Here is a 17,717-nt window from a genome sequence, read left to right on the forward strand (position 1 = left end):
TTATCTGTCGCAGTCATATTTTACTGATTTATGCCACGCACTAATATTTTAGGAACATCAACCAGGCCACACTTCCACCTTTTCTTTGTGCATGACATAGGGGAGTAAACGTCCTGTCAACGTCGAGAAGCCGATTTCCCAATTAATAAGAACTGTCAACACTGCGTTCATTTCGGAGCACATTACCGCCGTTTGTTTGCACGCAATGTGGGTGAAATGCGATACAATAGCCATTGTATTGTAAAAGCGCATTCAAGTTAGTGAAAAACCAAAAACCTGTCGTTCACTCAAGGCAGGCTGACGGTGAATACATTATATATGCTCGATTTGGCTTAACTGTTTACGAAAAAGAAAGCATATATCCTATTCATAGATGAACATTATTACAAATTTTCTATGTCTGTGAGCATAGGCTCCTATAAGGTTGGCAGCGTTCATTAGATCGGTAACACTCCCATTTACTACCTGTTACAAAAAGGAATGCTTATGGAGAAAAGTAAGTTTTGCCGCATTTTCGTAACCGTTGTTTGGCGTTCGAGAATTGTGGATTACCCGAAATACCAAGTTTTAACCAAAAACAAAGAACCCTTGCTTAGACGTCAATCAGGGCGCAACGCTTGTTTCTTTTTTTTTCCACGATGCGATCAACCGAAGCGTCTGAATAATATGGCTATGCGAAGAAACTGCCAATTCATTTCGAATGGATCGTTCAGATTTTCAACAAATGAAGCTTTATAACCTGCAACGCTAGGGCAGAAACTTGCTTAACATTGTCAATACAGGCATACGGACATCGTTTGAAATCAATAGCGACAACAACTGTTACATTATTCAAAGTCAATTCGAAAATCATTCAACATTCTATTAGTATCAGATTTGTCGTCAAAAATATTTCATTCCTGCACCCATAATTGATGTTATTTCAAGTGCAGGTATATCAAGTTGGAGCAGCACCTGAAGAAACATCTTACATGCCAATTACAGACACACAAAAGCACAGAGCGGCACGGAGTAAATTGGTTCAGGTGGGGAAATAAAGGTGAACTTCAAGGGATGCAAATACAAAGACGCACACGACAATGCTCTCTGAGCACACAATAAATGTGCGGCAATACTCACAGACGCGAACATCGCGGTTAGTGATCATGGAGTGAAGAAAATTGTAGCCCTGTTCGTGCCGAAGAAACTGTTGCTTTTCACTTTCCAAACAGCCCGAGTAGAGGAATTTGCACCGAGTGTGGAGCCGGAACTCCTCAGGCCTGTAAATAAACGTTTTTATAAGTGTGTTGTATGAGTGTGCTGTAGTAGTGCTAACAGCTGTTGTCAATTGTTCAGGTTAATGCACATGCATTACAGATTCTGCACATATGTACACACGAAACGACTTGTCTGCACTCGCCAGTTCTTCGCACTTCCACTTTATTTCTAGAAGCGCCCTTTGGGATCTATTGCGTCAGACCTGAAAACACAAGAAATTGAACAACACGCTGCTTACAATGTTATTCACAAAGTACTGTTCTGTCCTCCATGGTAACAGATGAATTAGCAGTATCAGTGACGTGGTAGAGCAAGCATTGCCAGTGCGCTGCTGTGAAAAAAAGTTCAGTTTCCTCCGCAATGGCGAATCATTGCTTGCGATAGCAAATTAGTAGACAGCTATACGAAGTGAGGATGGTAGTTTTCGCGGTCACGTAAGCTTGGAAACATTCGCTTACTAAGTGAACGAATTGCTGGCTATACCGTAATTGCGAGTAAATGTAAGCGTGAAATGACAGCCGTCAAGTCAGATTGGGTGGCGGTAATATTAGCCATGGTTTTAAAATGAGCTTAGTGCATGTTCGCAACGGCACACTCCACCAAACCACGCCGTATTGCCCACTGGTCCATATGGACACTGTCCAGGTAGAAGAAATCCGACTGAAGGTGGCGCGACAGGCAGCCACAGACGCTAGGGAGACTGAGCTCACTGTCCAACTAGAAAAAAAGAAAAGCGCCTACAGGAGGCGCCAAGAAACGTGGCGCCATCTCTCGATGTGAGATTCCAGGTTTATTTTAGGCAGACGCCATTGTGGTGCTGGCTAACAAGCAAAGTAATTTGCAACGTCTGGCTGATATCTGTGGACAGGAAGGCAATAGTTTAGGTTTCGAATGTAGTGTTCGAAATATGGTGTTGTCGTATTCAATGAAAACAGTGACCAGACAGTGGCAATACAGGGACAGGAAATACCTCGGGTAAGAAAATATAAATACCTTGGTATAAGAATAAATGAAGGAAATAGATATACGGAAACACAGGAACAAACAATAACAGTAAAGGAGAAAAGAAATGCAGCCATAATGAAACACAGAGCGCTACGGGGATACAATAGGTACGAGGCGCTTCGGGTTTTTGGAAAGGTGTAATGATTCCAGGACTTACTTTTGGAAATGCGGTTGTTTGTTTGAAATCAGGGGTACAATGAGGACCAGATGGCAACCATACGTCAGTGGGACGCCTCGTATTGGGCGCTCACAGGAAGACTTCAAATGAAGCTGTGCAGAGTGATATCGGCTGGACTAGTTTTGAAGTGAGGGAAGCGCACAATAAACTGATTGTCAAGAACGACTGAGGAATATGGAAGAAATAAATGGGCTGGGAGAGCATTGACACATCTGTACAGGAAAAACATTGATTCACAGTGGAGTAAAAGAACTAGGAAGCTTACCAGCAAGTATGCCGCCTGTAGGGTGGGCAAACCAGCAACAATGAATGTCAAGCGGAAAGTCAGAGAGGCTCAAATAATATCGTGGATGGTGGCAATGGAAAAGAAACCTGCCATGAGCCACTAACTTAAGAGCAAAAAGCTAAATCAGAAAAAAAATCAATTTATGGTAGCTCAAAAGGAACTCATTACATTTGGAAGCGAGATCAGGATGCCTTAGAACACGCACCTATAAAGCGGGATATAAGATGGAAGATGAAGCGTGTTCTTGCTGCGGTGAAGCTAGGGAAGCGATGGATTATATTTTATTATAATGTAAGGACATCTGCCTAGCGGTCGGTTACGGCACCACTGGCGTCCTTAAAGCCCTTGGGTTCAGCGAGATCAGGGGAAAAGTGTGGATGTGCGCCTTACAGATTAGTAATGCGCGATTGGAAGACTGTTGGAAGAAAAGTAGGGAAATGACAAAAGCTGCAGACGTACAAAAGCAAAATTTGCAATTGGGAGTCAGAGAGTTTCATTGTGGGAACTCATACATTGTTTTCTTTTTTATTCTTTTTTAACCTAGGTAGGAAATTAGGCAATATAATAGCAAGAGCTTGGTGGCACAACCCGCCGCCCCGTTCCAATAGGTACGCTCATAACATCCATCCATCCATCCATCCATCCATCCATCCATGTCGGAAATGACAAATAAAACTTCAGCGCACTAGGAGTTACAGCTTAGCAAGAACACGGAAACAATGTTTTGTGACTTGTTTGGGCCGTAACTAGCTCATGTAATGTGGTCCTATACAAAGGATTAGGGGTTAGACATGACGTAAGAACATTATTTGAGTCCTAAAAACTGAGATCTAGGGGAGCCGAAGGCTCTCCCAGATCAAGTCGGTGGCTCCGCCCCCGATGGGACCAGGAGACAAAGTCCCGCCGCAATGTCGTGAGCCCTCTGTACAACCTGGAGTTGAAAGTCAAGGTTGCTGCTCTTGAGGGATTACTCCTATTGCTCCGTCGTGATTGGTGAAGAGGTGTTAAGAGCTGGGCAAAGCCAGAGCATGTGATCAAAAGAGCATGAGTCGTGACCACATTTAGGGCATGACTGTGAGGGATGAGTGTCTATCCGCTTAAGGTAATGAGGAGTGGGATAAGAACCGGTTTGCAGAATTCTGAGTGTGCCATCCAGGGGCTGCATTTTCTTAAGTTTTCACTGGTTGGCCGGATGACCCCGTTTTTTTCGCAACTAGCCGGGACGTTCACGTTTTAATGCTCGGATAACGGCACTGGCTTATGATTCCATTATTGGGTCGCAGACAGCGGGAGCTAAAAGCATGCCATGCTTAATAATTAATACCGAGCATCGCGTCAGCGCGCACAAGAAAACATGAACACATCACATCAGATAAGCGCGGACCCTCGCTGTCAAAACGCTGGTGTAAGCAAGCGCAGCAGCAGCCGCGAACGAAATCACCTTCGTGCTGTTTATCGCTTCAGCGCAAGAACGGTGAGAACACACATCGCTTTCATCGTGTGCACATCGCTTTCAAGATACGGCGTCGTGACGATGCGCAGCCGTGCAAAGTACGGTCTTGTTGGTGAAGTCGAAGCCACACCTCCCTCCCTCCCACGCTGCCTGTATGTATGGCGCGCGATACTTACCCGCGAAGGTCATTTCCCCTTGAGCACGGTGGCGAAACACGCAGTCACTGCCGGAGCACAACACCACCCCTCCTCCTTCCCTCCCATCCTCCAGCGGCCTTTCGAGCGACGGAAGACGGCGCGTTTGCTCTCCACTCTCTTCCTTCTTGCGCGCCAGATTGAGCCGCGATCATCGTCTTTCCTCGTCTGCTTTCATTTGAACAGACGGCATACGACGCGCGGCGACGGTCTCGTTGCCCTTGGACTTTATACGGAACATCACGGCGATGGCGGTAATGCGCCTGCAGTGTCCATACGACTGCTATCGCAATAAAGGTTTGGCAACGAGGCGACAATACACGCTATTTAGGCGAGCAACGTTTTTTTTTTTTATGGCCTCTGCACAGCGGTTTGTGTGAGGGCAGTATAAAATAAGGCACGTGGCGAAGCGAACCGGTGTCGAACTCGAACTTCTGAAATAATCATCAGCTCGCAATATGGTGGCGATAGAATAGGGTGTGCAAACCCTACTCTGCTTCCAACAAGGGCACGCTGATATCATATGAATGTCGTGAGTGAATGAACCTACATTGTATAGTGGTTCTGTATAAGTTGTAATGCGTAGATGAGGTTGTCAAGGTGAAGATGAATGCGGCAGATTGGGGACATAAGGTGAGGTATCCATCTTGTCTGATGAATGATTGTCTCGTGAGCTGTATTTGTCTGTCTTGTGCTTGGGGAGATTTCTTTCTTTAATTTTTGCTTCTTCATTGTTTTTCTCGCAGGTATTTTTCGGGAAAATTTTGGTTTAGCCGTGTCAAAAGAGGGTGTCAAAGGAGGGCTTCCTTTCCGGTTTTTTTATCAATTTAAATTAGGGAACACCTGTTTCGTCAGGTGTCTATTGATCACAGTGGCGTGCGAAACAAACAAGCAGGAAGTCGGGCACAGCCAAGAAATTTTTGGCTGATGCACGTCTGTAAGTAAACAGCAACTATTATCACCTAATATCTGACATCGTTGCTGGTTTTCCGATGCCGCTCTCCTCCCCCGTAGCTCCCAATCTGCAAACCTGTACAGATGGCGAGGTAACTTCATTTTCTTGCAAGTTTCACAAATTAGTGTGAAATATTTGTGCACCTAAGCCACCACATTTTCTCAACACATCACTGCCGTTTAAATTGAGCAGGCATGATTCACTTCGGTCGAACGGTGACCAAATGGCAGCGCTCTTTCAGGTGACGTGTAATAGAAGAGTAGAGATGAGCGCCCTTTCAATGCCCGACGTTTCGTATACGCTATGTTTTCTCTCCATAGCCACATGTCTCGCTAAAAAAAGTCTAGGTTTCGTGATGAGGAACAGCGATTGGGCGTTGGAGTGAAGCTTAAATGTGCTTCCCCTGTTCTTATGCTTCGCACCGAGCCCTAGACTTGACGCTATTCATGTTCGCGCGTCAGGTGTCGCGATGCACCGGGGCCAAGTCACCAATCACTAGCCACGCATGTGGTCGTTCTTGTTCATCTTTTCCTTGTGAATAAAAATCTTTATCTGATTGCGAGAGTAGACGACAATCGTACTGTGGGAGCGAGTGCCAGTAGAAAAGTGAAAAGGAAAATGAAAGTCTCCGGCCGCTACAGCTTTCAATTAGTGGCATACTTCGCTGAAACACAATTTCTCCTGGCAGCTTTTAAAATCAGGACCTGTAATTGTAATATTAAATTCCAAGTTACGTACTTGTGGCAGAAGAACAGGGCAAAATTATGGCTCTTGCGTGGAGCAGAAATCCAGCATTCGATGATAAACTTCATGGACAACTCATGGTAGCAATGGTAGGCGACCTCCGGGATGCACCAACCACTCTTGCTGTCGCTATCTTTGTTGGACAATAGGAAGGAAAAAAAGATGTTGCAAATAGACATCTACAATAGTTTCATGATTACTTACTGCAATTCTGCGGCAGAGACACGGAGCAAGTCACCGAAAGCTCTAACATTGCGACACTCATTTATCTGTTACAAATGCAACTTTCCATCTTTCGTGCATGTGTGACTGAAATAATGAAAACGCAAACTTTTTGCACTCTAAACACATTCTTTCTTTTATTCTGACTTCATTACTTAAAAATGTGCCTATTTTACCGAGTCATTTCCGCAACTCCTTTGAGAATTATTATGTCCCATCTTCGTAATATGTTCAATCGATAAACTTTTCGTGCAATGACAAATCACGAGGGAAGAGCTCCGGACCGCGTTTGCACACTCCACATACAACGCCTATAGCGATTCGAAGCTATACCGTGTAGCCAGCCACTGGAAGCCGTCGCAGTCTAGCGTTATGCGAGCGGAGGACAGTTGTAGAGCTGTGATGTTACTGTTCCGTTAATTGAGCTGTCACTCTTGACAAGCAGGGCTCGGTATGGATCATTCGAATATATATATATATATATATATATATATATATATATATATATATATATATATATATATATATATATATATATATATATATATATATATATATATACACATGTATAGTCAAGCACTCCACACCCTAGACATGCACTGAGTCTAGCTGTGCGCACTGGAAGCTATATGCTCAAGAACACGGTGTTCCTTTCATGTCACCATGCGTACACTTAGCTCGCTGCACACTTGAGTGGCTTTTTACAAATTGTGGCTTCCGAACACTTCTTTAGCCACGGCAAAGTAGTTTTTTGGCCAAGTGTCTAGATGCTATCGTCAAAAAAATTGGACAGAAACCATCGACACCACTTGCCAATGTAAGTGAATATCCGAGCGCTTCTAGAAAGCTGTTCCTTTTTAGAATTGAAAAATGCAGTTTACGCTAATGCAAGAATGCATGAGGAGATTTAGGTAGTGTTCGGTGTTTTATTTGGTAAAAGCGTAGAAAACACAGACATCAAGTGTCTCTCAAAGAGGTGTAATAGTTGGCGTTCTGCCAATTCACGTAGGAATTAGTTAATTTGAGAATTTTATTTATTAGCCAAATCAACGTGGCGATTTGTCGGGCACATTATGTCCGCCTCAGCAGGAAATTCATCGCAACAGACAGAATGGCGCCCCGACTGTCTTGTCGCAAAAAAACCGGTTTGAACTGAATAAACAGAGATGGTATTTATATATATATATATATATATATATATATATATATATATATATATATATATATATATATATATATATGTACTGCGCACTATTTGTTTGGTCGCATTAAAGAGAACTGAAACTAAAATACGGGTCAGCGCGACGGGGCGTGATTGGGAGAAATTAATTTATCAAGCAAGTTGCGAAAGTAAATAAAAGAACTGGCAGAAGGCTTAGCTTGGTTAAGCCTGGAAGATTGCGAAAGCAATACCCTTGGCTACGCCTTGGTTCGGCTGACGGTGTGGACATGGTTGCCCTTTGTTAAACTTATGGCTATACATCATCCGACATAGCGCAAGGCAGCGCGCCGACCACTGCGAGGAGCCGAGCTGTAGCCCCATTTATCCTCCTAGCGAGACATCACACCAGCGAGCGCCCTCTCTCGGTAGCGCCGCAGCAGCGGCGCGCAAGGCTTCGCCTCCACCATCGATGCCGCGAGCTGGGGCCCCGTCTCTCGGTCTGGCGTGACGTTACACGGTCACGTGACGCGCAGCTGTATAAGGAGGCGCCACGACCACCGATGGGCTGAAACTGCGAGCAGTATTGCTTTCGAAATAAAAGAGACTTGCTACGAACAGTGCTGTTAGACAGTGAACATAAGCTACAAAAGTGATTGCCTCCGTTTTCCTAAATTCAAGGTTTCATTATGTTAGCATTCTTAGCTTACATCAACCATTTCCTGTCTATCTATCCACCCTCGTACGCCACCTCTTCCACTTAAAGAAATCCTTACGAATTTGATCCTTTGCTAGGCGATATAGAGCACACAGATTGCTCAAACATAGCAGCATTATATTTAAGCGCTGCGCCATGAATACCTATGGGCATGGAAGGAACATTTCTCAGCGTTAGCACGCAACGACTGCCCATTGGCGCGATGTCGGAGGCCACGCAAGAGAAACGGGCCGTCACGGCCGTTCCGCCAGCTGGCGCACAGTATTCACACAGAAGAGTGGCAGAGGAGCCCGGCTGCAGTACATGGTTCATGCGGGAAACGTTTCGGCACGCACCGACGCACCACCGAGGTAATCTCGGAGGCCACGCAAAAGGGCGAAGACTTCGCCGGCGCGTCGCTCGGACAGTGTCTCAGAGGAGATTGCGAGAGAGGAGCTCGGCTGCAGTAAGGATTATTACATGAGCCGTTTCGGCGCTGGCAATATGGTTGTCACCACATTCCTTGATTGCTAATCCCATCGACAACCTTCGCAATATGCGGTCGGTAGGAATTCTTCATTGCCTCGTTTTTTTTTCTTTTGCTTTATTCCTTTACGATCTAGAGCTCCCATGATGGGTCGGCCAGTAACCATTCACCATCTGGAGATGTTCAGGAGTTGATAGTTAAAACAGTGTACTTGGTGCAATAAAATATTCATGCTGCTTGGCGAAGATGGAAACCTTTGTGCTTAGGTTTACTTCGTCCAGCATGAAAGTATGATATACAAGCGCAGGAGTAAAGGTACAGTAAAAATAACTAGAAATAGGAAGTCCAGCTGTTACAGTATATAGCAGGCTGTGGCCAATACCGAATTAGTTCTCTCGCATGATATTTCCATTCATATGCAACTACAATCGCAGTGTCACACGAACTTGAATAATGTGTTCCTGGCTGTACTTGTAACATTGTGGTATTTTTATTTATTAATTGCGTTATTGATCTGGGTATTCTGGCGACTTGCGCAAATTTGCCTAAAGCAAGAATTTAGTGCTTTTGCAAAGCGTTCCCTCTAGGCTCAATATGCAACAAGTTTATCTGCAGAACGCGACAAAAGCTGGCATTTTAATCTATCCATATCCCATCCTGTCACTAAAAAACTCCCATTATTGAAATGCTTAGCAGTGTATGACAACGCACGTTCGGTATTGAGGTTTTTATTACCGAGGTTATCTGACAAGTCTGTAACAGAGGTTCAGGAACGGCTTGGAGCTGCATGCTGTTTTTGTTACTCCGCGCATATTTCTGCGCACCCTCCGTCTTCTTATCATCTGGCCCAGCATAACACAGCTGCACGCTGGACTGCATGGTTGATAGAACATAGCGCTACCACCACGGTACACCCGATGGCCTGAGGCATGGCCCCTCGAGGGAATCACTGCGGAAGACGTCGCCTCGGCCATCTTCGCCGGCTGGATTCCCGCTTCGGGACCCCTCGCCGCGTCACCACCGACCAAGGACGACAGCTCGAATCGCACCTTTTCCGGCTGCTCGGGCTGACATTCGGGTTCGAACGCTCGCGGACCACCAGCTACCACCCATGCGCCAACGGGATGATCGTACGTTTCCACCGACAGTTCAAAGCAGCCATCATACGCCACCCGAACTCAACCTGGCCTGACGCCACCCCAGCCGTCACCCTAGGTCTTCGCGCCATCCTCAAGCCCGACATTCAGGCTACACCCACAGAGCTCGTCTACGGGGAACCCCTCCGTCTCCCAGGCGCATTTCTCGCTGCACCGCCATCCACCACCGCGACCGGAGATCCCACTGATTTCATCGCCCGGCTCCGACGCACTATCGCTGCCCCCCGCCCGTCACCTGCAACTCACCACTGTAAGACCGCCCCCTTCGTCTTCAAGGATCTGGCAATGTGCTCGCACACATTTCTCAGCGACGACACCATCCGCCGGCCTTTACAGCCACCTTACAGCGCACCCTACCCAGTTCTCCATCGCGACGACAAAACCTTCACCCTGCGCATTAACGGGGACGCCGTCCGCGTCTCTATCGACCGGCTGAAGCCGGCCTACACCCATTCCGCGGAACCAGGGAATACCAATGCACCCACAGACGTCCATCCACGACCACCGAAATCGCAGCCTGCTTCTGTCACTACAGGCAGCGTACGTCGCGTACGCTGCCCAGATTTTTTCAAGCCCTGCGGGCTCTCCACTCCACGAGGGGGGGGGGGGGTAGGGGGGTTATGTAGCGACACACTCCATGCATATTTCTGTGCACCCTCCGTCTTCTTATCATATGGCCCAGCATAACACAGCTGCACGCTGGACTGCATGGTCGATAAAACATAGCGCCACTGTCGCTTCACCCGAGGCATGCGTCACCGATGGTGGCTACACAAACAGGCTGCCTGGCTGAGAAAGACCGCCTTCTACCTTCCGCTACTGGGACGAACGTAGCGTTAGCATGCCCGTCCGCTGCCATCGTTAGTCGAATAAAGAAGCGTTACGTTTTTATGTTGGGATTCGTCTTTCGGCAGACACGCCATCCCACACTGCCATCGCTTCAAGGACGACAGTTTGGCGCTTCCTGGCGAAAAGATGCCAGCATTCTGAGCATGTGTTGGTATCGGTTGGCGAGCGTTAGTAAATAAGAGCAGGTGACCCGCTTCTCGCAGCCGAGCTAGAGCCAGTTAGGTACCCAGCTAACGATGTCATATATTATCCACGTATTTAATCAAGCTGAATAGCGTAATGAAGGTATATAATTTTTCTTTGCAAACCGTTAATGCCAATGCCCTGCAAAAGATACCTTTGTCAAACATGGTGTTCGTCAGCTTTAGCTGTATATTACCTAGTTAAGACTAGTTTTCCATTACATCTAAGGACTTTTATAAGCGGTGCTGTTAATGTTACTTTTATTGTTGCAGGCCTCCTGATAAAATTATCCGCCGAGAAAGTGTAAGAACTATTTTTTGAAATAATTGCAGCAAGCAATGAGGAAGATGCCTAGCAATGCGATGGGGTATATCGCGCATGATTTATTTCCGAAAATGAAAAGGTATGTTTAATTGAAACCTCGGTGAATTTATATATAAATCTATAAGAAATATTAGACATTTTTTTGTAAGACAGCAAAAATACGAATCAAATTTAAAGTTTCATAGTACAGAACGAGCATTTTTCTTACTAAAATGGAGAAGACTTTGTACAACTTTGTGCCTCAATACAAAAAATTAAAGAGCCAGCAAAATTTGAAGCATGCCTCAGAAATCATGATGGAACTGAACTATTCGCCGCATCAATTCTAAATGTCTGACTGCAATAAAATTCGGCAGCAATATAGAGTGCCACTGGACCACCTTCGTATATAAAATTCATCCTGTGTACGTATGAGAATATGTACATGACTAATATACATATTTCGATGTAGATCACAACAAAGCACTCGCAAAATTTAGAAATTTCAAATTTTTTAGATCGGAATGATACCTAAAATGTGAGAAAAATATACAAGTAGCACAATAGGGTCTCCCAGCAATGAAAATGGTAAAAAGAAAACACTACTTCCTACTACTACTATTAGGATCACTACTAATTATTTTAGGTTAGCGAAGGCTAGGATTCACCTCAGTTTGAAGAGAGCACAAGTAAATCTGGTCAAGAAGAAACAGGTCAACTTAGAGGCAGCAAGGGTAAAACCAGATAAATTTAGGCTGGTACTTGCAAACAAAAATGCAGCCTTATAACAGAAAGATGATGATTATGACATAGAGATAATGAATGAAAGCGTAACTAGGCTGGCTTCAGAGGCTGCAATTGAAGTGGGAGGCAAGGTACCAAGGCAACACGTGGGCCATCTCTCAAGTAATAAAGGACCTAATAAAGAAAAGACAAAAATGAAAGTGTCAGACTCAAGAGATGGAATTCGCGGAACTGTCAAAACTGATCAACAAGGTGAAAATAAGCGATATTCAAAACTATATCGCGAGAAAGAGTGAAGAATCCGTAAAAAATGGGCGCAGCCTGAAATACATGAGAAAGAAACTTGCCATAGGACAAGCCAAGATGTAAGCTCTGAAATATAAGCAGGGTAATATCATCAGCAACCTCGAAGATATAGTAAATAAAGCGGGAGAATTGTATACTGACCTGCACTAAGGAGTCAGGATAATTCCATTCGAAACAGTAATGGACAGGATACAGAAACTTCTATAGCTAGCGATGACGTCAGAAGGGCCTTGCAAGACATGAAACGAGGAAGAGGGCAGGAGAGGATGGAGTAACAGTCGATTCAATCAAAGATGTAGCAGACGTATAGCTTGGAAAACTGGCGGCTCTTTACATGAAGTGTCTGTCGGCTGCAAGGGTCCCAGAAAACTGGAAGAATGCAAACATTATGCTGATTCACAAAAAGGGCGATGTTAAGGAATTGAAAAATTATAGGCCCATTAGCTTACTCCCAGCATTAAATAAAATATTTGCCAAAATATTCTCTAATACACGAAAGGCAACAATGGACTTTAGTCAACCGAGGGAATAGACTGGCATCAGGAAGGGACACTCTGAAATGGATGACATCCATATCATCAACCAGATTATTGACAAATACGCACAGTACAATAAGACTCTCCATAAGGCTTCCACGCTTTCATGCTTTCATAGATTACGAAAAGGCATTGCATTCAGTAGAGATATCAGCAGTCATAGAGGCATTACGTACTCAAGGAGTACAGAACGCTTACGCAACCGCCTTGGAAAGTATCTACAGAGGTTTACAGCTACCTTAATTCCACACAAGAAAAGCAGGAAGATACCTACAAAAAAGAGGTCAGACAAGGAGGCAGAATATCTCCAATGCTATTCAATGCGTGCTTGGAAGAAGTATTCAAGCTATTAAACTGGGGAAGGCTTAGGAGTAAGGATCGATGGCGAATATCTCGGTAGCCTTCGGTTTGCCCATGACATTGTTCTATTCAACAACAATGCAGACGAGTTACAAAAAATTAATTACTTTGTTTAAAATACTTTCAGGGTCCAAAGGAACTACAGAAAGAAACGGGGGGGAGGGGGAATAGCAAGGCATCCAGCAAACAAAAACAAATATTACAAGGCGTGTTGTAAAGGAATCTTGAACTTGTGCTGGTCAGTTATACTGGCGATTGTGGAGGGAAGGTGGTTCCATGTGACATTTGTTCTAGGAACAAAAGGGTCATTACACAATTTTTTCCGACAAGAAGGTAGATTGAGGTAAATGAGTGGTGAATGATTGAGGACGTTAAGAGAGAGAGTGTAAGAGTGGTTTTGAAGATTAATATGCAGAAGACAAAGATAATGATGAATAGCTGGGCATGGGAACAAGAGTTCAAGATCGCCCGTCAGCCTCTAGACTCTGTGAAGGAGCACGTTTACCTAGGTCAATTATTCACAGGGAACCCTCACCATGAGAAGGAAAATATTAGAAGAATAAAACTGGGTTATATCGCATACGGCCGACAATGTCAGCTCCTGACTGGAAGCTTACCAATATCATTGAAATGGAAGGTTTACAATCAGTGCTTTTAACAGTGATGGCATGTTGGGCAGACTTGCTGACTGAAAAAGAAGCTTGAGAACAAGTTAACGATCGCACAAAGAGCGATGGAACGCAGAATGCTAAGCATAACGTTAAAATACAGAAAGAGAGTGGTTTGCATGAGAGAGCTAACGGGTATAGATGATATTCTAATTGACATCAAGAGAAAAAAATGAAGCTGGGCTGGCCATGTAATGTGCCAGTTAGATAACCGTTGGACCATCAGGGTTACAGAATGGGTACCAATAGAAGGGAAACGACGTCGAGGACGGCAGTAGACTAGGTGGAGCTACGACATTAGGAAATTCGCGGTCGCTAGTTGGAATTGGTTGGATCACACAGTAATCACACAGGAGTCATTAGATCGCAGGGAGAGGCATTCGTCCTGCAGTGGGCATAAGATAGGCTGATGATGATGATGATTATGACATAGGAAGAATATGTGAGCGATTGGTAATTAGCTTATCCGAGGAGCCACTTCATAAGCAGGAGATGAAGCATCTTGAGCAGAGAGGTGTTTAATAGGTATAGTCGAATTTGTATATAAGTAGACATAAACTATTACTTTCTCATTTCTTATTACACACTTAAAGCGTTTTATCACACTAGAGGTGGCAGCATGCGAAGCATCGCTGGAACAACACATGTTGCGCGCATGAAATAGCTGCCAGAAGGCGAAGCCCGTCGCGATGATGTCATTCCATCTAAAAGACGACAAAAGAATCGGTGATGACAGTACCACAAAACTTTCGAAGTTGCCTTCACATATTTGCTTAGATCATGCCATTTAGTTATCTGAAATCATATAGTGGTTTTGGTACATAAAAACCAATATTTGAATTTATTTTAATGATTATTGTATTTGCCAAAAGCTTATGATATGCACCTTTCTCGCCATTTCCTTTTGAATGCCTACATGCATCGCAGGTATTGAGACAAGCAAATCAATACATAAATACCTAGGTAAATACATAAATATGCATACTACAGTTACTGACCATGTTAGTGCAACTTACGTGTGGCCTTGTTACATTTACTCCCACATTTTTGTTTTACCTCAAATTTGTTGACAACAATAACGAAGGATGTTCGTCTATACTGCTTTTAATTCCTGGCCCTTCTTTATTATTTTTAGAAAGTCCCACATTCTCTTAGAACAAGCCAGGATTTCTTGCGAATGTCTAACTGTTTTTGCGGGCGGATCCCAAAGATGGTGCAGTCTAACACAGCAGTAAGAAAACGCGGAGTGATACCGCCTCACCGTGCCGTGGCAGCGGTCCTTGAGATGCTGTCTCACTGGTCGGAGCCGGAGACGCCGTTTGGGACGCTGAACTACGGCTCACAGACGCTACATGGCTTTTGGAACTGGTGTTCGAGGAAGTGGCACCCGGAATACCTGTCGAAAGGCGGAGTAGAAAGGCGTGGTGGAAACGGGAGTGGTGCTCATTGTCCACAGCTCAACACAGTGTCACGAATAACAACCTGCGAAATAATGCTAAGCGCTTTCTTAGATGGCAACTGGGGTTGGTTCTTTATATTTATTTTTTGGCTACCCAAAAGCGATACAGTATGTGGTATTCGCGTTTATATTCAGACCATACTCTTCGCTAGAACGTTTCCACTTGATACGATTACAAAGTCCAAAATATATTACACTCCTAGATGTGAGCCCTGATAGCTTGCTTACCGCTTGCGATCACCGTTCCCACGAACAAGCAGCAGAGTGCAGCAACGACGTTAAAAAATCGAGGCGCCATATTGATAGGCTTCTACTGAAGGTGCTGCCAAGATCCAAATACAACTCCATACGCCGGCGCATCGCTCTTGTACTTATAGCCCTATCACATGCACGAAAAAAATAGATAGGTAAAAACGAATTCCTAAGTTTTATCTCAAACGTCATTGACGCCCTTCATTGTCTGAACAGGGAACTGACAGCGCGGTGTTCGCCTCGCCAGCCCCTAGTTTTTCCGTTGTTCGATCTGTTACTGTCAAAGCTCGCAAGGCGCTTTCAAGGCCATGCTTATGAAAGCATGCGTATTTCAGGTTGTTGCTTGGATGGGGCGTGTTCATAGCCCCGGTAGCTCTTTTACTATCGACTGCTGGAATGCGAAAGCACGTTCATAGTTTTGGTAAACAACGATTAAAAAAGGTTTTAGAATAGTCATTCAGCTTTGGACTTTATGTGTCCAGCAGATAAATATTGCTAATCAGGATCAAATCGGGAAGAAAGCAAGCATTTATTGAAATCTTTTATTTTCCTTACTAGAATAGATAGTATTTTTTATGTGAAGTCTGTAAGCACTTGCATTTTTTTCACTACTTGATCTAATCGAAAATCGTAAACTGCTTCATCGGTTTGTTGGTTTTAAATAATTATTTATTGTTCTAACCTGACTGCTTTTCAAAACACCGTGATTTCCTTGTTGCGACCGTGTAGTCTCCTTGCTGTGATGCCTCATGCGATCATTTATTCACCAGTGGCCCTTTCCAAATTAGACATTCTAGGTAACTCCTGTGGTTACACACACACACACGCACACACACACATGCACACACACGCGCTCACACTCACACACCCACACACACACGCACACACACACACAAACACACACACACACACACACACACACACACACACGCTGGATGGAGCAAGAAAATTATTGGAAGAGAAAGTCGTGCCGCACGACTTCAGCCATAACGTATGGGGCCAACACGTGATGCTCACGTCAGCGTGCGCTTTAGGTTTAGTGCTCCCACCCTGCAGACAAAGCTACGGCAGGCGGGCCTTACGAGGGCGTATCAATTAGAAACTACCAGGAACCAAACGTTCGCTGCCCGTACACTGATTCTCAGAAGTCGATTGCTGGGACGAGACTGCGAAGGGAACGGCGGCTCGTGCCGTTTTCTTTACGAGGATGGCTGCTCACCTTTAGTTTATTTCCTGGCTCCAGAAGAGCTTCGGAACTAGGCATGCGGGAGGTGCGAGTTCCACTCCCGCCTGCAGGCAGAAAATTGTCCTTTCTTACTTCTTGCTTCTTTCTGTCCTTATTATTTCTTGAATTGCATGATATATATTAACCGTTACTTTCCTCTATGCTCTCGGAAGTCTTAGTGTCTGCGGTCACGCGTGGTTATACATAAGGAACAAGTCGAACCCCTCGGTTTCCTTTTGTCTTGTCCAAAAACAAATATTTGTATTTTTTATTCTGTATAATAATAAATATAACTTATCAGATTACTGTAATAATAATAAATATTGTAAGTCAAAATGTGTTTTTACACTCCGAACAACAATTAGGAAGCCTTTGTGCATCCGGCGACAAAAGTTTATGGACCACGATGTCTACTAAAACGTTCAATAACCGAGCAGTCTTTAGCAGTAGCCAGTAAAACTGTATACGACTGTGTTGTTAGCATATTTTGGTCGAGGATCGAAATGTAACTAAGAAGCTGCGTCGGCAGGTAGCGGAGATATTCAGCTTTATCTGAGGTTTCACGGTCCGTAATGTTTTGTCTGCGAGTGTACATTGGGCGTTGCACTACTACACGTAAGGCTATGCCAAACACAGTGAAAGCTGTAGAAGTAGTGGAAGTATGAAATATAGAAACAAATATCAAAATTCAAAGTAGGGTGGGAAGGCCAGTTAATATTACGACATGATCATCTTCAGTTTTACATAACAGAACTAATGAATATAACCCCGGAACATGTTTATACACAGTGTCTCAAGTAACATGCACGAAGATTTTAGCACATGCAAATGCCGCGCAGCTGGACGGAACCAAGGTAAGGATGTTTGCCGTCGCTTGAAGATATTCTAAGTGTTTTTTCGCATGCCGTCTAAGTACATAGTTAGTCATAAAAACTGATTTGAGTTCTCAAATAATAAAACTAGACGAAAAATATCCTTGAGTAAATTGAAAATCCACATGAAAAACTCCCGATACAGCTTACGGTTGCTCAATTTGTG

General features: G+C 44.4%; 1 protein-coding gene across 5 annotated transcripts in view; it reads right to left on the bottom strand.

Annotated features, from left to right (window-relative positions):
• Positions 1 to 15,629, bottom strand: part of LOC135907523 (uncharacterized) — a 52,925-nt gene extending 37,296 nt beyond the window's left edge. For 4 of the 5 annotated variants that reach the window (XR_011515341.1, XR_011515342.1, XR_011515343.1 and 1 more), the window contains exons 1-4: positions 15,431 to 15,629; positions 15,005 to 15,139; positions 6,067 to 6,205; positions 1,120 to 1,259 (exon numbers count right to left, since the gene is read on the bottom strand). Coding sequence is in view for 1 of the 5 variants with exons in the window: in XM_065439217.2 (XP_065295289.1) it covers positions 1,120 to 1,259; positions 6,067 to 6,205; positions 15,005 to 15,139; positions 15,431 to 15,500 (484 nt within the window). In the remaining 4 variants the exon portion in view is untranslated. The remainder of the gene's footprint in view (positions 1 to 1,119; positions 1,260 to 6,066; positions 6,206 to 15,004; positions 15,140 to 15,430) is intronic. The other variant, XM_065439217.2, reaches the window with a different exon arrangement.
• Positions 15,630 to 17,717: the final 2,088 nt, after the last annotated feature.

Source organism: Dermacentor albipictus, chromosome 6 (assembly GCF_038994185.2).
Source record: "Dermacentor albipictus isolate Rhodes 1998 colony chromosome 6, USDA_Dalb.pri_finalv2, whole genome shotgun sequence".
NCBI classification, from domain to species: domain Eukaryota; kingdom Metazoa; phylum Arthropoda; class Arachnida; order Ixodida; family Ixodidae; genus Dermacentor; species Dermacentor albipictus.